This window comes from Ictidomys tridecemlineatus, chromosome 5, assembly GCF_052094955.1.
Source record: "Ictidomys tridecemlineatus isolate mIctTri1 chromosome 5, mIctTri1.hap1, whole genome shotgun sequence".
Lineage (NCBI taxonomy): Eukaryota > Metazoa > Chordata > Mammalia > Rodentia > Sciuridae > Ictidomys > Ictidomys tridecemlineatus.
In genome coordinates this window covers 132,171,360-132,193,105 of record NC_135481.1, presented here as the reverse complement: position 1 = coordinate 132,193,105, position 21,746 = coordinate 132,171,360, and the positions used below count along the sequence as shown (strand labels likewise).

At 41.0% G+C, this 21,746-nt stretch overlaps 1 protein-coding gene and 1 non-coding gene across 2 annotated transcripts; both read right to left on the bottom strand.

Annotated features, from left to right (window-relative positions):
* Positions 1 to 704: 704 nt before the first annotated feature.
* Positions 705 to 808, bottom strand: LOC120886991 (U6 spliceosomal RNA). The gene has a single exon (XR_005730167.1). It is a non-coding gene; the product is annotated as a U6 spliceosomal RNA (small nuclear RNA).
* Positions 809 to 9,025: 8,217 nt separating this feature from the next.
* Positions 9,026 to 21,442, bottom strand: Cfap161 (cilia and flagella associated protein 161). The gene is made up of 7 exons (XM_005320208.5): positions 21,271 to 21,442; positions 20,414 to 20,503; positions 19,691 to 19,926; positions 18,614 to 18,698; positions 12,115 to 12,273; positions 9,666 to 9,739; positions 9,026 to 9,308 (listed from the first exon to the last, which is right to left on the bottom strand). Exons 1-7 carry the CDS (start codon positions 21,337 to 21,339, stop codon positions 9,113 to 9,115), a joined length of 909 nt encoding a protein of 302 aa, XP_005320265.1. The 5' UTR covers positions 21,340 to 21,442; the 3' UTR covers positions 9,026 to 9,112.
* Positions 21,443 to 21,746: the final 304 nt, after the last annotated feature.

The following is a 21,746-nucleotide window of genomic DNA, read 5'->3' as shown; positions in this document are numbered from 1 at the left end:
ATCAGATTGGAAGAGGAACTGAGAAACTCAGAAACCAGTGAGCCAAGGCAGTCTGTGTATTCTTTTTAAAAATTTCAAAGATTTAACTGACAATAGTTGCATAAATTCTATGTGTATGATGTGATGATTTCATAGACATATGCATCATGTAATGATTATTCCAATCAAATTAATTAACACATTCATCATTGCCCAGGTTTTACATTAGGTCCCCAAAACTTGATCAATTTTTCACTGTATTTTTTTTAATTTCAGGGAGTTCAAGTCTTTTCATCATAATTGGAGGAATTGCATGATAGATTAAATATTGTCAGCATTATTTTCCAAAATTTCTCATTAATGTTTTTCAACTCAGTCATAAAGACTCACTAATACTTATGTTTCTTTGGTAGAATCTGAGGTGAATGGTAGCAAAATCAGTAACAAGATTATTTGGAGTTTATGATAAACTAGTCTGCTGAGCTGTGAATTTCATGTATCTTTGAGTGTTTTTTTAATAAAATGAAAAATTCTACATTGCACTAACCTGCTTTTGCCTTTAGGAAATGGCTATAAAGAGTTTATTAGATGTGATTACAAAAGGATGATATCCTATCATGCACCTACCATGAAGCATAAAATGATAGTTTACAAATAACTGTTGAACAACTAAGGGAATCTTGGTTTCCCTTTCACCATGAACCTTCCAAATCATAGATGTCTTTCAAAACTATGGAAACTTCACAAGCATGCATGTTGTCTTTGCACAAGAGCTAAGCTAATCTTCTCTGAATCCTTCCAACTTAATAAGTGCTGCTGAAGCAAGCACAGAACTTGTTCATCTTTTAATTGAAAGTTTTTACCTGTCAAACATCTCCCCACCACCATTACCAGCTTCTGGTACCCACCTATCTACTCTCTGCTTCTACAAATTCAACTTTTTCAGATTCCACAAATAGGTGAGATCATGCCCTATTTGTCTTTCTGTGCCTGGTTTATTTCACTTAACATAATGCCCTCTAGGTTTATCCATGTTGTCACAAATGACTGTGGTCCCACCATGTATTCATGGCATGGATGAGGGGTGCCAGCTCCTAATCCTCCACAGCAGCCACTTCTGCTCTCGGCTGTCCCAGAGTGGACCTGAGATGAGAATTTCCTTACAGCTCCCTCCAGTGCCTCCTTCACTTCCTCCCCTTCAGTCACAGCCTGAGGCATGGTCCTTCCTGTGTGTGTCTCAGATGACACCTTTAAAGCAGGTCTCAACATAGAATTTGAATGCATGTCCAAGGTCACTCCCTATAATACATTATAACATTGCTCAATTCCCATTCTTACTGACTAAATTCAATCCAACAAAAATCATGAAGGATTGCTGCCAGAGAGGCAGCACCACTTGATGGTTAAGTCCTCTGGGCCTGGTTTTAGACTTCCTGGCTCCTTCCTTGCAAGTTGTGCAACACTGGGTAATTAACCTCTCCCAGTCTGTTTCCTATTCTGTAAAATTTAGAAAATGATAGAACTTATTTCACAGGTTGTATGTGAGAATTAAGTTGGTTAAGACATGCCAAAAGTGCTTGGAAAAGGGCCTGGCACATAGTGAAGTCCTGCTGGTGGTGATGATGATGATCCTCTAACACAAACCCAGAATGAATTTCTCTGTCCTCCGGGAGCCTATTGTTGGGCACAATAGACAATGCAGAACGAAAGTGCCGTGATAGAGAAAGTGCTAGTTCATGTGCAATGCTGGGCAAGTCACGCCCCCTCTCCAAGCTTCCCCTTACTTACCTTTAGAATTAGAAAGTTACATGCAAAATAAGCAGAGATCAGCATGAAGACCCATGTAGTAACGAGAATTGGTATTGAAGTAGAGCTGGAGAGGATGTAGAATGTTTAACACATGTAACCTTACTTAATCTGCACAGCAAGTCTATGGTAAGAGTTAATATTTTAGTCCTTTATTTTTTTCCAGTAATAGGGAATGAACCCAGGATGCTTTACCACTGAGCTCCCTCTGCAGCTCTTTTTACTTTTTATTTTGAGACAAGGTCTCACTAAGTTGCTTAGGCTGGCCTCAAACTTGCAATACTCCTGCTGCAGACTCCCAAGTCACTGAGATTATAGGCATGTGCCACTGTGCCCATCTTATTTTAGCCCTTTTGATAATCTAAGGATGAAAGGAGGTTCAGAAAAGTGCCATGATCTGCCAAGGCTACACAGTGAGGAAGTAACACATGTCTACACTGAGTCATCTGAGTCTACACCGGAGCTTGGACCCATTGTATCCTCCTGCCTCTCTAAAATACATTGCCTCATTTAATTTGTTCTTTTAAATTTAAATGACTCTGAGAGGAAGATAGTTTCCAGTTTAGAAAACTGATGCTTGCTGAGGACAAAGGATTCAGCCAAGGCTGATAAACAATAGAGAGGACTGTGGAGTCGCCACTCCACACGTCAAGCTGGACCTGTGGGCCCAGAGTTCAGGGCACAATTTCCTGGAGAACTCCAGACTCCCTGATGGAATGTCCATAAAAAATCCCAAAGGAGCTGTATCCTAACCTGGACTCCCCTTGGCACAAGCCCCCGGAATGCTGTTTAAACCAGCTTTTACAGAGACTCATACACCATTTCTTTTATAAAGAAAAAAAATGAACAGATACCCTGACCACAGTGTTTTTATGGTTTTTCCCCTCTTAAAATGTACATTTTGAAAACTGGAAACTCCCCCGTACTTTGAAATCAGTTCAACAGTTGAGCAATTTCAAGTGTTGACTTGTAATGTTATTAACATTGACATCTTGTGGCCACTTTGGGAAACAGCAAGGCCAAATCAATGGGTGAGAACCTAGGATCTCCCTGGCTTCAAAGCACTCCAGATCCTAACCCAGGCCCTCTCTCCAAGGTGCTTGGGGTCATGAAGTTGATCCTCCCCATCACTCACTCACTATTCTTCCCAGACCCTGCCTCTGTCTTTCCCAAGGCTTCAAGTGTATCCTTTCCCTTCCCAGGGTTTCTTTCCCCATCTGCAAATAACCAGCCACATGAGCACTGGTCTCTGCAGATTCTGACATACTATGGCTCTGTTGCTGGTGTCTGACTAGATGGCAGAAAATTGGCATTGCATTGAGCTGACTGTAATAAGTTCTGAAATGCTTCTTAGACAGTTGAATTATTTATAATTGCCACTTCAAGCCTTTTGCCTTATTTCTCTAAAGGGATGTTTGTTATTTTTGTTTTCACTTGTAAGAGTTTATCTACTAATCAATTGTCTTCCTTACAACATGTTTTCCCCTTGGGAATCGAACACTTTAACCCAATCAGGCTCTTCACAACATTTTGGGGTTACTGAATTTATACTGGATTATTATTGAAGGGAAAGCAAGAAATGAGAGAAGGGTAAGCAAGAAGTGAAAGACCGAGAGCAGGCTGAGATACACATGAGAGTTTGTCAGAGCGACAAATAAAAGCCATCTCTCTATAGGAGAGTTCTGGGACTCTTATGGAGGAGGGTCAGGACTCAGAGCTGGGTGGGTCCTAATGGGGCTGGTTAAGGGTTGTGTTGGTCTGAGGGAGTAGTCAGTCTTTCTCAGAAACGCCCTTGGGCAGGAAAGTGAAACTGTTTCCTTACAATGGCCATCCAGATGCTAAGCAAAGACCTTATAATTAATAAGAACCTTATAAGTGGTTCTGAATGGTTATTCCCCAAAAATAAAGCAATTAAAAAAAAAAAGCTCCAGATGAAATCAGGAGATACTGAGTGAATTTACCAATGGAAAAAAGTTGTTTCTACTATTTTTGCTTTGGTGAAGAGATAGTAGAAAAATAAAATACTCTGCTCAGACCCATCAATCTGCATTGCCAGCTCTGCTCTCCCTAATCTCCTGGCTTTGGAGTCTTTCACCAGCTGTGATTCCAAACTCAGAAACAACCTCTTTCAATGCGCCTTGTACCCCTCAGTCCCAGACTGACCTTCTTTCTTTTTCCTATCCCTGTCCTGCTCAGAAATATGTGACTCTCTGCTGGCTACCTTTTAAATGCCACATCCTTGCCCCTTCACCTTTTCCACACTCTTGCCCCCCACCTTTTCAATGTCTTTAACTTCCTTCTGATGCTCCCTCCCTCCAAGTTCCAGGCAAACTAAACTTATCTACTTCAAGGAACATCCTGCATTTCCCCTTGTCAATGGCTTTGCCTTATCATGATATTTATTATCATTTCTCCCCAATAGGAAGAGCCTTTCTTTACTTCCCAAACATCATTTCCCCACTAGAGGCCATAAAGGTGGGAACACATTCATTTCCCTTGGGATCCCAGTGTCTAGCTCAATGCCTGGTATAAAACTGTCTATGATGTCTACTGGATTTCATTGAATATAAAAAAGTCTGTTATATAAAGGAAAGAAGAGGAGTCCATCCCCAGGCAGTGGGGAGCCAAGTGTGTTGATAGAGATGAACTCACTTTCTGAACTTGCTTAGGAAGGCAGAAGGAAGCAGGGGCAGCCCTTGCACACACAGAGCACCTGGTCCCCCTACTGACCCAGGCAATTCTTCTTGTAGCCTTCCAAGATGAAGTTCTCAGAGCAAGGAGGTAGGCCACCAATTCCCTGTTCTTGCTAGATTTCTCCATGTACCTACTGGCAGAAAGTTAAGGTACTTACCCTGAGATTGGATTTGGATGGGGACAAACAGCCCAGCAGATGACAGCACTGTAGCTGGATTGCAGCTACAGCCACAGAAAATAGCCTCTACTCAGGGTCTCTAGGCAACTATTTTGGATGTCCTACACCTACCTTCCTCTGATGCTTGAATCTTGGGGAAGAATGTCCACCTTCTCCTCCTCCCCTGACCTTACATCCACCAAGTTATTGAGTCCTGTCTCTCCCCCTAATCCCCATGACTTCTCCGTATTCTGACACAGCCTGCACTCAAAATCTCATCATCTCATTCTCCCTGATGACTCCATAATAATCTTTCTAGCTCAAAATCATGCCATTCGGCTGGATGTGGTGGTACACTCTTATAATCCCAGGATGCTAAGGCAAGTTCAAGATCAGAATCAGCAACTTAGTGAGACCCTGTTTCAAGATAAAAAATCAAAAGGGTTGGGGATGTAGCTCAGTGGTAGATCACCCATAGGTTCAATCCCTAGTACCAAAATTTAAAAAAAAAAAAAATGCCACTCTTCTCCTTGAAAACTTTCAAAGGTTGGCTATCGTTTTGAGATAAAATTCAAATTCGATAATCGGACACATGCATCTAAGAATAATGTTAAAAATATTAAACAACCTGTATGACTTTCTGAAAATCACTGGACACCAATCTAACAAAAAGAACTCTGGTAACAATGTTAGGCAGGGACCTAAAGGCCCCCTGTTGTCGAGACATTAACTCCTCAATTATGTTATAGGGAAGTCCAGGAGGGTATCAAACTCCCAGGGGCATCTCAGGGGTTAGGTTCAGTAGCTACTTACAATAAGGATTGAGGTATTGCAGTATTTTAAGAACCCACACAGGGCCACACTGGGTATTACCTGTACACAGTCTATTCTAAACTGGCTTATTCCTAGTTTCCACCTCTCCCTGCTATTCCAGATGTCACACTTCAGGGATATAGAGATGGCCTCTGCAAATGAAATGTGGCCTCACTGCCTGGAAAGTGCTTCCCAGTGTCCTTTCTAGCTCTAGTGTCATCTGAGGGCAGCCTTCCTGGCCTCCAGGTATGAGTAACCTCCTTGTGCTTCCACTGGGATCTTAGAGCAGCCTGGGCACACTCACACTGAGGCCTCTTTTTCCCTGTCTGCCCCATTCAGAGGCTCTTTACCTCATTCTTCTCTGTCTTGGCCACCCTAAGTAGAACACTGGCCCTCAATTGAATTAAAGTCAACCATAGATCTTGGAGGAGACTGTATCCACAACTCAAGGCAGAGCTTTGTGTGCATCGTCATAGCAATAGTGACTTGGTGCTGTATAACATTTGAGCACGCACAGCATGTAGGATGGTTTCCACACTTTGTGATTATGCACCTTTCCCCACAAATTTTGAACATTTGCTACGAAACTCACTTAAGTATACTTCTTCTATTTATCAGTTTTATTCATGCCTACTAAGTTAAAATATTATGCACATTAAAAACTTTTTGAACAGTGTAAAGCACACACGTGAATGCATTTTGAAGGATAAAATAATGATATAGAAGCCTGAAGTCTTCTTTTCACATCTCAAGGGCCATCTTGTGTGGTCCACACTGGAGGCCACTGCTGAGGCACATGTACATTCAGGTCTCTGCATAGCATTTGCTCCTGGAGGGCCAGTTTGCATCTGCCAGAATTCTAGGTTTGCATTAAAGCCCAGCTCAGATGTTCAAAGCAGGTTATGAAGATCCCTAGAACGCATCTCATAGACCACATATTCTGATCTCTACAGGAAAGCTGGGAGGGGAGGAGGAGGGGAGGAGGAAGGGGGAAGGGAAGAAAGAGGAGGGAAAGGAAGGGAAAGAAAGGGAAGGAAAGGGAAGGGAAGGGAAGAAGAAAGAAAAGAGGAGAGGGAATGAACCTTTTATGCCATCCTCTGAAAATGGCAAATAAACATGGAGAAGAATGTCTAGGATGGTGACCCTTGAATGACAGATTTTCCCCTAGGGGACATTTTCCCTCAGGGGACATTTAGCAATGTCTAGAGATGTTTTCGTTTCTCATAACTACAGGAGTGCAACTACTGCAGAATCTAGGCATGTTGCCAAACATCATATAATGCAGAGGACAGTCCACAAGAAAAAAATTATTTGGGGAAAATAAGTATAAAATAATAAGATAAAGTAAATAAGAGTGCTGAGATTGGGAAACTTTGGTCTAGAAGAAGAGCGAGCATGCTTAGTTCTGCCAGAGTTCTGCTGCTTCTGAGCTCTGTGGCCTTGAGCAGGGTATTTCACTCCTCCATGCTTGGTGCCTCCTCTATAAATGGATTCATCATTTATTAACTCATTCATTCCCTTAACAGACACTTCCCAGGAAGTGGAGATGAGTAGTGATCAAGACCCAAGGGACTGTGGGAACTAAATAAACCAAGTGTCAAAAGCCCTTCATAATTGTGTAAGATGCTCAAGGGACCAGGGCAGCAGATTGATGTGTAGATGGCACAGTTGGTGCATGTAGGATGTGGGCTCCCTTCAGAAGTCCTCACTTTCTAGTTGCTATCTTCCCTCTTTGAGACACCAAAGGTTTTATCATGTTTGAGCCTCTCTAGATGCAACGTGTATATTAAAATGATGCGGTTTGTAATGACAGTCAGCTGGGAAGCAGTCATGCCATTAGCTGTCATTGACTGTGGGTCTGAAAACTTGGTCAGTGGTCCAGATTCCTGTCGGGTGGGGCTGAACCTGGGTGGTTCAGTCAAGAAACCACTGAAGGATGGTTCAAGGAAAGCCTGGAATCCCAATGTTGTATGAGAACTTTCCTCCTATGATGGATTCAAGAATGACTTTATCATAGGAATGATCAGGTTTTGATGCTTGAAGATGGTTACAGAATGTCTTTCTCCAGATGGACAGGTAACCCAGATCTACCTACCTGTTGCTTTTTGGAGACACAAGGGCAATCAAATCTTGCTCTAAGCTAAGCCAGTGATTCTTAGCCCAGGCTGCACATTAAAATTAATTAGTGAGTGGGGCCAGCTGAGATGCACATGCCTGTAACCCCAGAAACTTCAGAGGCTGAGATAGGAGGATCACAAGTTTGAGGCCAGCCCCAGCAGTTTAGTGAGGCCCCAAGGAACTTAGCAAGACCTTGGGGATGTAGCTCAGTGGTAAAGCATCCCTGTTTTACAATCCCCAGTACAAAAACAAATTAAAAATTAGTGGGTTTTTTAAAATACTGATACCTGGACTCTACTCCTAAGAACTAAGGATCTCTAGAGATGAAACCAAGCATCTGAATTTTTAAAAAGCCTTACCTGATTGAAAGGTGCAAAGAATAGCCTGGGCAGTGGATGTTTTCAAATTCTCCAGGTGGTCCTAAATGTTCAGCCAGGCTGAGACCCACTGACAAAAGCCCTCTCTGATCACCTCTAGGAACTGCTACTTCATCCTCCACCTCCTGACACAGCAGGACTCCCCTTGACTGCACATGGGAGCCATCTGAAGAACACTGACAAAGCCCAATGTCCAGGCTGCACCCAGACCATTAAATTGAAATTTCTGGCTAGGACCCCACATGAGAACTAATAAAGTTTCCAAGGTAAATCCAGCTCACAGCCAGGGTGGAATCTTGCCCTAAATCCCACATGCTTGATGGCAAAGCCAGCTCCCTGCAGAAGGCCAATCTGCACGGCCAACACTGCATCTATTTAAAACACCACTGGGGCCTACTTTGTGCCTCACAGCATATTTATTTGTGACTAGTCTTGCAGTTTACCTGTACCTACAAGGCTGGGCAACATTTTATAATACCTTACACATCATAGGCACTGAATGAAGTTTGAAAAATTGAACAAATAAATGGAAGGAGATATATATATATTTTTTGTCATATATTTTTTCAAATCATATGGGTGCCTCCATTAATGTGCTAGTTTTGAAGATAAGATAGAGATAAAAGTTCTCTTCGGTTTGAAGATCACCATAAAATAATAGATAACTGGTCAGGTAGAGAACTTGACCTTCTAAGCCAGAGGTCAAGGCAAAAATATTAATGTTTTACAAGAGGGAGAATTTTAAATTCCAAGATAAAGCTATGGCTCACAGCTATGTATTGATGTACATCACACAGGGCCAAGAAGGGCACAATATTACCAAAAATCCAGTGGTGTTCTATTATTAAATAGCATGTTATAAAGACTAACACACAGTCCTTGTAGGAGACGCTACTAGGGAGGATCTTCTGGGTTCTTCAGAATTTGGTTATCAACAAAGGACTAGCACTTGTCATATCCAAATGCCACTCATTTTTCAGAGCTAGTTTTTAAATGTCCTAGACCCCTACCACTAATTCAATAATCCTTACATAGTCTTTATTTTAATATAGTATTCAGAGAGTTCTGTTTCTAAAATCAGTTTGAGGCATGACAAAGATTGCCAATTTATTTTAAAGCTACACTGGATAAGCACAGGGTCCAAGAGAGCAGGTGTATGCCTGACATGTCACTGGGTGTCAAGGCCCATGGCCTGCTCCATGGCTTGGGTGTCCTTTGCTGGTGGTTTGGGCAGGTCCAGCATGGTGGAAAAGTCATTCCTGGGATTCCCAGTAACCAAAATCCAATGGTTCTTTGGTTTTTCAACCTTGTGTGAATCCAGATGTGTGTGAGCTGCAACTTCAACTTCTTTTCCAAAATAGGTCCTAAAGCAAGAAAAGATTAATTCTGGTTGGAAATCAAGTAACTCCTTTCAATAGGATTTCATTTCATCTCAAAGCACCAAATAAAGCAGACTACTACACACAAAGCCCTTGGGATCTCTAAGATGTGGCCTGTTTGAAGGAAGTTTTCACCCTGTTTAGGTGAGGATTAGACAGATCATGTCTGTTATAGCTAAAATCCGGCAGGAAAGGATTTAAATAAAAGGGGCTCCAATAAGATTTTCACACCATCAGAGTTCTGTGTGGCAACATTTCATCATCAAAGGACTTTTTTTGTGTATCTTTATTTGTATTCACGAGCCCCTTATGTGGCATTTGCTGTACCCTGCAATACAATACCTTAAGAAAAGATGGCGGTGGACTGCCAGTGCCCGATTCGTGTAATGGTGATAGATGACGATTTTTTCATTTGCCTTTAGATAAAAAATTAAAAAAATAAATTGTGCTATTAGCATCCTGAATTAAGGTCTCCATTTTTCTATATGCAAAAATTTAGATTGTATATATTTCAATTTAGTATATGTCTATAATAAATATGTATGGAATAACTAAGAAGCCAAGCATTTGATTACATACATTATGGTAGATATCCATATGACGGAATAATTATTCAAAATCATAATATGGATCTTTGACAACCTGAGATATGGCCAATGGTATTATTAAATGTAAAAAAAAATATTCATGATGTTCTATCTTGTAAAAAAATTTACCTATACCTATGTACAGAAAAATAAATAGTAAACAACAGTAATCATCTGTGGAAAATGGAACTATTACTAGTAATTTGCATATCTTAGTGTGCTTTTCTGACTTCATAAGTGAACATATATTGTCTTTATAATGAGAAAAAATAAATATTACTTTAAAAGCCTAACTCATGTAAGCTAAATGTGTCAGAAAGAGAAAAGCAGCTCCTGGAATCCAGAAGCTGACCCTCCTCTCAACTGTGGTTGGTGTTCTCCTAGATAACAGACTGATTTTAAGGAATGTCCACATTAGACAAGGCAACTCTGTGACCATGCTGGGTCAAGACAAGATCAAAACCATTCTGTAGTCATGACTGAAGACAGGCAAAAACAAGAGCATTGTCCAGATCACAAAATCCCAAACATCCCGCCCTCCTTTACCAATGCCAGTTTTAGTTTTGCCTTTGTCTTCCCTTCTAGAGGTTAGAGATGCTGATGGGCCAATCATGGGGTCCCTTTGCTTCCTGACAGCCTCCAATCCAGTGCAAAGTCTCACTTCGTGGAACTCTCCCCAAAATACCCAACCGAAGCCCCATTCTATATGCATCTTTCCCAACACCTCCTTACAGCCCACTTTCCCCAAGGTGTGCATTCTCCCTCATCCCAACAAGCAATATACCCAATTTGCTCAACTACAGGTGCTCCTGATGGCCTCTGGCCAGAGGGTGGTGGCCTGTGCAAGGTAGCCTGGAGAGGTCTGGGGTTCCTGTTTTGCAGATGTGTAACCATGACTAAGTGAGGTTAAGAGACCTGCCTCAGGCCATAAGGTGAGTTATCAGTGGTGCGAAGAGCTCCTGTGCTGGGGCCACTGCTCCTTCTAGAACATAACAACCATCAAGGCCACAGTGAATACTTGCCAGTGCATTCTGTAAGCCAGGCACTTTTCATGCAAATAGATCTCTTAGAAGCCTTCACAAAACCTCCTAAGGTGAAAGTCATTAATGTGGCTATGTACAGATAAGGAACTGAGGCACTGACAGCTTAAATGATGGACATGAAACACAATTCCTAGGAAAGCAAAACTTGGCAAAGAATGACTGAGGATGAGAAATTTGTCAAGCCTGCTTCACTGTGAATCCTGGGAGGAGGACACTTGTGAAGCTGGGTCCACACAGCAAAGCTCCAGAGAGACAGGCACTCTGTGTGGAACAGATTCCAAGTAACGTCTACCTGTGGCCACTTCCTGGACAGGGAGCAGCAGCCACGGATGGCCAGTCTGTAAATTCTTTCTGCTAAGGCCATACTCTCCCAGTGATTCTTAACAAGCCTATGAGTAGCAAAGCCAAACGTGAGGTCTGTGCCACTAACACCTGCTGCCCAACAGCACCTTACCTCGGGCTCCAGTCCCACAGAGTCCAAGTCTTATAAAATGTCCCCCACTGTCAAGAAGAATGATACTCTTTGCAGGATACTGTGTTGCCCATGTGGTTGCCCTGCTCTCTCCTTTAACTCCCTGAGACTTCCCAGTCTCTTTAGCAATGAGAATGCAACCAAATATTGTAAAGGAAGCAGGGTCATAATTCTTGTGATCTCACTCTGGACTTCTCAGTCTATCTTGAGAACAGGGCCTTGGATTCAGCATTTTTGTTTTTTGTTGGCTGGTTGGTTGGTTTTGTTTTTGGCACTGGGATTGCTTTACCACTAAGCTCCAGCCCCAGTCCTTTTTGTTTTATTTTGAGTCAGGGTCTCACTAAGTTGCTGAGGCTGGCCTTGAACTTGTGATCCTCCAGGCTTAGCCTCCTAAGTCACAGGGATGACTGGTGTACATCACTCTGCCTGGCTAATCTTTACTGTTTTGTAAAAAGTTCTTTAGAGATGCTATCCTGCAGTCAGGGTTGAGAAACACTAATGCAGGATGCTGCCACAGAAAAACACTAGTGCCCTCTAACTTTGAACTAAAATTAAAGAAAAAGAGAGAGCAAGTTTTTTAAGCTAGGGGAAAATCTCTGTTCTACAGACAGGAGCAAGTGGCGGCATTGTTGCACTCATGCTGTAGCCTCGCAGCCTGGAAATCTGTGCCCTCCCTACCATGCACTCACCCGGATGGGGAAGCCTTCAAACTCCAGGCGCAGCTGTGGGTCCAGGAAAGAAGCCTGCCAGCAGTTCAGGTGGGAGACCTCATCTGTCAGGTATACCTCCTGGAGCCAAGATTTCTTAGATGACTTCAGAAGGGTCCTGTGGTCACTGGATAAATATAACTGGAAAAGACAGCAGACATGAAACAAAGTCATTGCTCCTGAAAAAGCATTCAGCAGGCTGGATGGCAAGAATGTTCCAAAGTAGTTTTATTATTGTTATTTGTTTAGAAATTTGTTTTTTGTTTGTCTGGAATTTGGTGTGTGTGTGTGTGTGTGTGTGTGTGTGTGTGTGTGTGTGTGTGTGTTTGTTTGTTTATACTGGCAATGGAACCCAGGACATTCCACCACTGAGTTACATCCCCAGCCCTTTTAATTTTATTTATTTATTTATTTATTTTGAGAAAGGGTCTTACAAAATTACCCAGGCTACCCTTGAACTTGCAATCCTCTAACCTCAACCTCCGGAGGAACTGGGAATATAAGAGTGTACTACTGTGCTGAGCTTCAAAAGCGGTTTTTAAAACTGCTCATGCCATAAGCAGTTCTGCTCTGCCTGTTCTATCTGATTATATGAGAAAGCATGATTTTACTCTTCTTTGGACATGCCATCTTGGAATGTGGAAACCAACACACACACACACACACACACACACACACACACACAGTCAACTCAAACTACTTCTCATTTCTTTGAATACCAAACTCAGTCTCCCTGTCTTTCCCACTCCCTGCCTCTGCTCCCCTCCTCTGTTTCAAAGGATAGGACCTGGGTCAATTATTTATTATAAATAATGCTGCATCAAACTTGATGCATGAAGTACTCTATAGGCCAACATCATCACAGCTGATATCCATTTGGGAGTTTTCAACATGCCCTGTGCCCTTCTGGAATTTGTGTTAGTGCTGAGAATTTGTGTCAGCTTACTGGCAGACAGCAACCTTGCCAGAAACCACTCATCCTGCTGAAATGTCCAAAATGTTAGTTCCATGTGAGCTCTTTACTGGTTTACCTTCGGCCTGGATGTGGAGTTAGTTTCTGCCTCTTTGATGGGATTTTAATAGGGCTTTCTACATAAAATCCCGTACAGTGGGGCCTTATGGGGAAGGTAGAAATGAGTTATCATCTTCAATGATTTCTCTACGTAGCAAGAGAAGGAAAAGCAATATAGATAAGGGATGCGGCTTGCTGTGGTTTGGGTGTTAAAGACACCTCTAAGGCCCATGTGTTAAAGGCATGTTTCCCAGGGTGGTTCTTTTGGGAAATGGTGGAGCCTTTGAAAGGAGGGGCTTGAGGGAGTTCCTTAGCTCATTGGGGATGTTCTGAAAAGAGGATTGTGGAACCCTAACTCCTGTCTGTCCTTCTTTGCTACCTGGCTCATGCCATAAGCAGTTCTGCTCTGCCATGAGTTGCCACCACGATGTGCTACCTCACCACAGACCCAAAGCAATGATGGGTCCAACTGATCATGGACTGGAAAAGCCTAAATGGAGCTTTACTCTTTCTACATTGATTATCTCCAGGATTTTGTTACAGTGATGTGAAGCTAACACAACTAACAGTAAGGAAGGAGTTATCTAGCAGAGCTGCAGGCAATGTACTGTGTGAGGACAGAGGAAGCACAGTGCTCTCCTGGGGGCTGCAGAAAGGCTCTGAGGAGTAGCAGAGTGCTGGGGAGCCAGAGATGGGGAACACAAACAGGGAGGGCAGGGGCATCTCATTGGGAACTTCAGATGCCATAATGAGCACCTGGAACCTCCTTCTGAGGGCAGTGGGGAGCCTTGCTGGCCTTTCAATGAGGTGACCAGACATGATGAGCTTTTAAAGTATTTTCATCTGACTGCACCCTACCTACAACGGTCTGAGTCAAGATGGACTGAAGCGGGCAAACACTGTAGGCTTGGATGGAGGTTCAAAGTGGGAATGAGAGGACAGGCCAAAGAAAAAGCAGTGGAATGTGACACTTAGCAGGACATAGGTGGAAAAGGGACATGAACCCAAAACACACCACAAACTTGAGCCCTAGAAAACAGAACAGTGGTGCCGTTCAGAGCAGCACAAAACCATAACCTGAAATGGGGAAGAATATCTGTCTCAAACCACAAGCTGTTGTATTTGCGTAAAGAAAAACAGCAATAAAATCAGGAACCAACCTACAAGGCCATCATTGTTAGATATTTTTTATGGACGCCCTGGAAATGCTTGCTAATTCAAAGATAGAAAACAGAAATTGGAGGTCTGAGAATTTGGGAAGAGAAAAAATTGTCACATTTTGTGGCTGAAATTGTTGTCTACCTAAAAATATATACCAGAATCAACTGAAAAACCATTTGAATGAATGAGTAATTTCATCAAAGGTGAATATAAAAATTGATGGTTTTCTTATATTTTATAAGAAAAAATATTTTTCATGCTATCAAATGTTATTTCCTTATATTATCAAAAGGACCTTCTTAGAATACTATCCAAAAGTTAAAATGACAAGGAGAACCTTTAAGATCTGTGTCAAACCCATGTGAAAAAAGCCATAAAACCTTACTGAGAGACAGAAAATTTTACTAAGAGAATAAATGGAGAGACCCCTCAGAAGAGCTACTGAATATGTAAATGTTCTGATATTACAGTGTCAGTCAAAACATGAGGTAAGTTATTCCTGCAAGGGCTAACAGCCTTGATTAAAATAATTATTACATTTAACTGAAAGAATAATTTCTAATGTAATTTGGACAAAGAAATGTAATCAGAGATAGTTATGAGCTGTCAAAGTATATTATAAAACTGTAGTAATTAAGATACTCTAGTCCTAGAACAAAAATAGACAACTAGAGTCCAATGGATCAAAATAGAAAGCTCAGAAACAATGTGTAGTACACATACTAATTTAGTATGTGCTAAGGGAAGCATCATGTGTTGATAGAGAAAGGAATAATCAAGAGATAACAGATATGATCGTATGAATAGTCACAGGGGGAAATTTAGATACTCCCATAAAACCTTTTATCAATATAAATCTCAAGTGGATCAAAGAGTAAATTTAAACAAGATTCAAACTATAAACATCTAGAATTCAATTTTTTTTTTTTTTTTTTGTCGTGCAAGGAATTGAACCAGGGCCTTGCACATGCTAGACAAGTGCTACACCACTGAGCTACACCCACAGCCCCAGATTCTTTCTATAGAATCTCTAAACAGACTAAACCTTAAAAGCAATGGGAAAGGGCTAGGGATGTGGCTCAAGCGGTGGCGTGCTCGCCTGCATGCGTGCGGCCTGGGTTCGATCCTCAGCACCACATACCAACAAAGATGTTGTGTCCGCCGAGAACTAAAAAATAAATATTAAAAAAAAATTCTCTCTCTCTCTCCTCTCTCACTGTCTCTTTTAAAAAAAAAAGCAATGGGAAAAAATTTCAATGGAAAACATTGATTGATTTTACTCAAAAACATAGTATTAGAACAACTACTACTTAAAAGCCAAGCAGCACATGGGAGAAAATATTAGCAAGAAATATGAAAAATATATGAAGAAGCAGATATATGAACCCAAATCAATATATAGGCAAAGAACACATAATTCAAAAAAGAGAGAAAGGAAAGAAGAAAGGAATGAAAAGTAGGAAGATATAAATGGAAGGGGAAGGAGAGAAAACAAAACTGAAAACATAGGGAAATTAAAGCACTGCAATATTTACATATCATTTTTCTTCTCATTTTGTTTGGTCATCAAAGTAGTAAAGATTATAATTATGATATTTGTTATGACTTGGATATGGGGCATCCCCCAAAAGCTCCTGATACTACAGGAATGTTCTGAGGTGAAATGATTACATTGTGAGAGCCTGGCCTAATCAGTCCATCCTAGTTTGAATGGAATGACTGGAGTGTTAACTGTGAGTAGGTGGGGCATGGCTGGAGGGGGCGTGGGTCTCTGGGGGCACGTTCTGGAAGAGTGCATCTTCCTTCAACCCTTCACCCCAATCCCTTCTCCCCTCTCTGTCTGCTTCCTGGCCACCATGAGGTGAAGAGTGTTCCTCCATCATGCCCTTCCACCATGATGTTCTGCCTCACTTTCGACCCAACACACTTTGGACCCAGCCCACAATGGACTAAAACTCTGAAACCATGAACCAAAATAAACTTTTCCTCTTCCAAATTGGTCTTGTCAAGTATTTTGGACACAACAACACAAAGCTAACACAGTATTTAATGCAATTAATAGCTTTCTTATTTACTGCTTTTGAGAATACAAATTGGTAGAACCCATTACAAAAATAAATTATTATATGTATTCATAATTTTGAAATTATTCATATTTGTTTTCTCAGTAACTCCATGTCTCTCCCCGCAAAATATCTAAACAAAAAAGAGAATTCCTGATTTGGGATTGGGTGAAAGAAGTTTTAAGCATTTATACACAGATATACACTGAAACTTTACATATAATAGGAAAATAGGAACACCAAACTCAACTGCCCAGAAGTAGAATAAAAAATAGCAAACTTTGATGTTACCACACAATTATATATCCTGCACTCATTCAATATGATTGTCATGAAGAGCTTTGAGAAATATTCCTTTTAGTTATACATGGGCACAATGTCTTTATTTTGTTTACTTATTTTTATGTGGTGCTGAGGATCGAACCCAGTGCCTCACATGCGCGAGGCAAGCGCTCTGCCATTAAGCCACAACTCCAGCCCTGAGAAATGTTTTTTAAAAAATAATCTAGCTATGTATTCATTATGGTCACATCTAACTTTTATAAAAGAATATATAACCAGGCACAGAAATGCTGCCTACAATCCCAACAACTTGGGAGACTGAAGCAGGAGTATTGAAAGTTAGAGGCCCGCCTGGGAAACTTAGTGAGATCATGTCTCAAAAAATAAAGAGCTGTGGTGGAGCTCATGACAGAACACCACTGAATTCAATCCCCAATACTAGGGGAAAAAAAGTAAATAAATTCAAATAAGTAAATAAATAATATTTAGAAAATTACAAATAAAATAAGTCAGATGTTAGGAATGATAATCTCTATATAGATAATGGTGATTTAATCTTCTCTCTTAATTTAATTTCTACATTTAAAATCATGCTTCATGGGACTAGGGGAACAGCTCAGTGGTAAAGTACTTGACTAACATTACCAAGGCCCTGGGTTTGATCCCCAATACCACACAAAATTGAAAAAATAAAAATAAAATCAAGCTGCACCTTGCTATCTATGGTGCACAACATCTTGACAGTTTTTTCCTTAATAATATCTAATAATAATAATAATAATAACAAAACAACAACAATGCTATATCACACAATAATGGAATCTTCAAATTTTAATGAGAAATTTTATATAGTCCCAGCCTTGCCGCTTATTAGCTGGGTGACTTGAGCCAAAATGATTTAACCTTTCTGTGCCTTGGTTTCTTTTTCTTTTTAATTTTTTTGTAGTTGTAGATGGACAGAATGCCTCTATTTTATTTGTTTATTTTTTTATGTGGTGCTGAGGACGGAACCCAGTGCCTCATGCATGCTAGGCAAGTGCTCTGCCACTTAGCTATAGCCCAAGCCCCTGTACCTCAGTTTCCCCATTAGCAAAATAGGGGTATAAAAGATTCCCTACTTTATAGATTTCCATGAAGAATTAAATTAGTTAATACATGTGAAGCCTTTACAACACTGTATATTATGCAGTAAGACAAGTATAATACTCCTCATTATATAGAGAAGACAGATTCAAAAGGTTAACTGACTTATTCAAATTCCTATCACAAATTCCTATTGAGTTCCTGTACCTAGAATTCAAACTGAAATTTACCTGATTTTATTATATTCTTAATCCCTGGGGTAAAGTTCCCTGACTTATGCAAATTTAAGTATCCAAATATTATCCTTCTCCCTTGTTAAACAAAAGTCTGAAAGAAAAAGTTGTTCAATAGAACCAGATCTGATGGCACCATGCCCCCAGTCCTACCTACTTAAAAGCAGGAGTATCACAGAGTCCAGAAGTTTAAGGCCAGCCTGGGTATATAATGAGTCCCTGCCTCTTAAAAAACAAATGGACAAAAGAGTTGTCAGATAATATACGTTGCTAGCATCAGTGACATTTGGCAGGTGTCAGATGATCATTAGTTAATCCAATCATTTAACTTGTAGGTAGAAGTTGTATAAACTTTGGGATTTTCTTTTTTTTTTGCCAATTGTATTACTAAAGGATTTTCTTTCCTTACTTTAGCTTTTAGAGGTCTATGGGGATTTTTTGTTTTGTTTTTGTTTGTTTGTTTTTGCAAAGTTAGAAGAAAGAATTGGCCCAAAACTGCCACTGAAAACTGCAGGATGAAACCATAACATAGTCAGAGATGTAGCCTCCATCTGTAGAGTTCTCTATCCTCCTCAGGAGGTAGTTATTGGACCATCTTAAAAAAAATAAAAATGATCTGAAGAAGACATGCCAAGTTGAAGACTCACCATTTTGTTTTCAAATCCTCCTGTTATTCCAAGGTAAAAGTCCTGTCCATATCTAAGGACTTGACCGGTGGCATCTTTGCCTGCACTGTCAGGGGAGAATAAGTACAATATAACTACCCAGATTAGGATCAGTCTACAGATCTACTTTTTGCTTATTCACATTCTATAACTGAATTAGATAACTAAATAAAAGGTCTGTTGAGTTGGAGGTAAAATCCAGCGCCATGTTCTTCCTTGCCTGCACCATAGCCAGGATGCAGAGCATCGCTACTTTGCAAGCCTTTGACTGGAGTGGCCCAAGCACATTATGCTAATGTACACTAAGAAATTCTGGTCAAATGCATTGACATTTTTGGAGGTAACCAAGGTAGCACACTCATAGATATTTAATACAATCTTTCCTCTTAAAATGCAAGTTGTACATTTTAATGGACATTTAATTTTTAAAGAGCAAATTCCATCTACCACCAACTTGTATTAAACTATTTTTTGTTGTAAAAATAACAGCAACATTAAGAATGACAAAATCACTCAAATGAATTCAAAGTTTCTGTGTTATTAGAAAGCTTTAAAAAATCAAAAGGAGATTAGTAGAGGAAAGGGACCAGAAGGAAGAAGGGAATGGGGGGGGGGGCAGGGGGAGGGGAGTACAGGGGTGTAATATTGGCCTGATTATATTGTTATATTATGTGCATGTGTGAATATGTAACAACAAATTCCATCATTATGTACAACTCTAATGCATCAATAAAAAAATATGGAAAGAGAAAAAAAGATAAAAAAATAAAAGTTTGTATCAAAAGAACAAAAGAAAACTCCACTTTGCATCTAGCAGAATGCAAATTGAATTCCCTGGATCCAATAATTATGAAGCAAACATTTTGAAATGAGCCCAAGTTACCAGTCATCCTGCTAAGATAAAAATGATTGTAAAGGCTAATAATTCTCAAGGTTAAGCCAGCATGATGAGACCACGGAATCTTTTGCCTCCTACCAGCATTGCTGCCATCCCAGGGCATCCTTAAGCTACAAGTGAAACAGACACTATGGTAAAACTGAAAATCAAATCATCTCTACCTCAAAATGGTAAAAGTGTTTCTGCCAACTGGGTTCCTGGTTGTAGTTGCACTCAGGCCACAGGGCACCTCTAATTCATCATACAAGTGAGTTGAAATTTCATCTGGAGTCATGCAAAGGCTCAGGTCCCCACACTGAAACAAACCAGCTTCTTCCTTCTCAGGATAGTTGGAATTTAAAAGCATCACTTTATCTCCAAAATGAATATATCCATCTTCAGATATGGAAAGCTGCATCTACAATTTTAATAAGAATTTTTCAAAAAAAAAAAAAAAACGGACAATTCCTGAACAGCCCAAGGCCATGGCCACTCCCAGGTGTACCCTCTTTCCTTCTCAGACTAGCACCCACATGGATTCCCTCAAATCCAAGTTTTCTTCCATTCCCTTCTACTTTGCCAATGCCAAATTCCCAGTAATCCCAAATAATGCCAGACAAAGCCAGTGAAAAAATCAAATGTGTCAACTCCATTATCAATTTAACTTTCATTGAGAATTTCCTGAGCAACACAATGTATTTTAATTATTATTAATCTATTGATTTCTTTATTTGGAAAATGCAAGTAATGTAATGAAGAGCAGACTTCCTTTGTATTTCTAAAATGTTAAGGAATTTTAAGCACTGTGACTCTTACATGGGAAAAAATGGAATTTTTTCTTGCTTAACGTATACTCACACTTAATTCGACAAAATTTTGAAAACAATGTTGGAATTTTAAATTACCGGTCTCAACAGATTCTTTTTCAGTCTTCTGTTTCTCTGAATGAGAAGTTTCCCCTTTTCTCTCTTGTCTAAAAAGTCTTTCATGTACTCCTGATTAAGGAGAAAAAGAATGAATTCCAAAGTATGGACAACAGCCCTAAATAGAACAGTGGTGGCTTTTAAGTCAGAAGAATCTCAAGTAGAAAAAGCGAACTGTGAGAACAGAAAAGGAAGTGTGAGCATAATAGAGTGGTGGAAAAATGTTTTAGCATTACTTTAATACTTTATGTTACCAGAGAATGTTTAGAAAAGGGAGAAAGGCGCAAAGCTGTGATTATCCCAGCCAGCGACAATAGAGAGTAGAAACTGGAGGCTCTCTCGCCCCTTCTGAGCCCCCCACCCACCCCCAGGTTGTAGGATGGGGACGGAAAGCCCACCCCTCCCCCAGAGGTTTGTTAAGAGGGAGGTTTGAGAACGTGAGGCAAAGAATACACCGTGAGTAAAGGGGATACTTCCGTGGTCCCTCCGGAAGGCCTGGGCCATCAGGCTAAGGAGAGGAAAGGGACAGTAATTCCATTTAGAGGTTCCTGCAGCCTCAGACTTTAGCTACCAAGGGCCCAGGGGAGTTTAGTGGAACTCTGACCTAAGTGGGGGGCATAGGGGAAGAGCAAGGCACCCGAGTTTATAAGGGGCGTCAGGGTGCTTAGAGTAGAAGCCCCATAAGCCCTGGGCTTGCAGGACAGTCCAGAAGGTGGGTTGGGGGGTATTTGGTGTGTGCTGGGGGGAGAGAGGAGGCGGGGTGCTGGAAGCCAGAGTTGAGGCCGGACTTTGGGCTGGGTTCGGGAGTTCCAGTCCACACCTGGCCACGCCCTCCATACCTCCTCCAGGTAGATGTCCTCGTTCCAGTTTCCCATCCGCACTCGTGGACAGTACAGATTCTGCGCCATCGTCCCTACAGTCCAGGGAACAGACCCCCAGACCGGCACTGGAGCGTTAGCGTGCCCGTCGCCATGACGACCCAGCCGCGGGCGATTGGTCAAGGTTAGTGTAAAGCTGGCCAATGAGTGTAAAGCTGGCACCTAAGTGCGCCCGGGCCGCGAGCTTAGGGGTAGGTAGGTGGATCCAGCGGCAAGCCCAGCTGTCACCTGCTACCCCACCCTCTTCCACGATTTTGATTAATTAATTGCAAAGAGAGGAAAACTCCAGCCAAATAACAAACCTGACTGTCCTAAATGTTCCCTAGAGGAAAATTTTAAACTTTCTCTTTTTTATCAGAATCAAAACGAAAAATGCTATAAAAGTAGAGCTCCCTGGCTTATTGAACCACTAGAGAGCTTTTAAATGGAAGTATAAG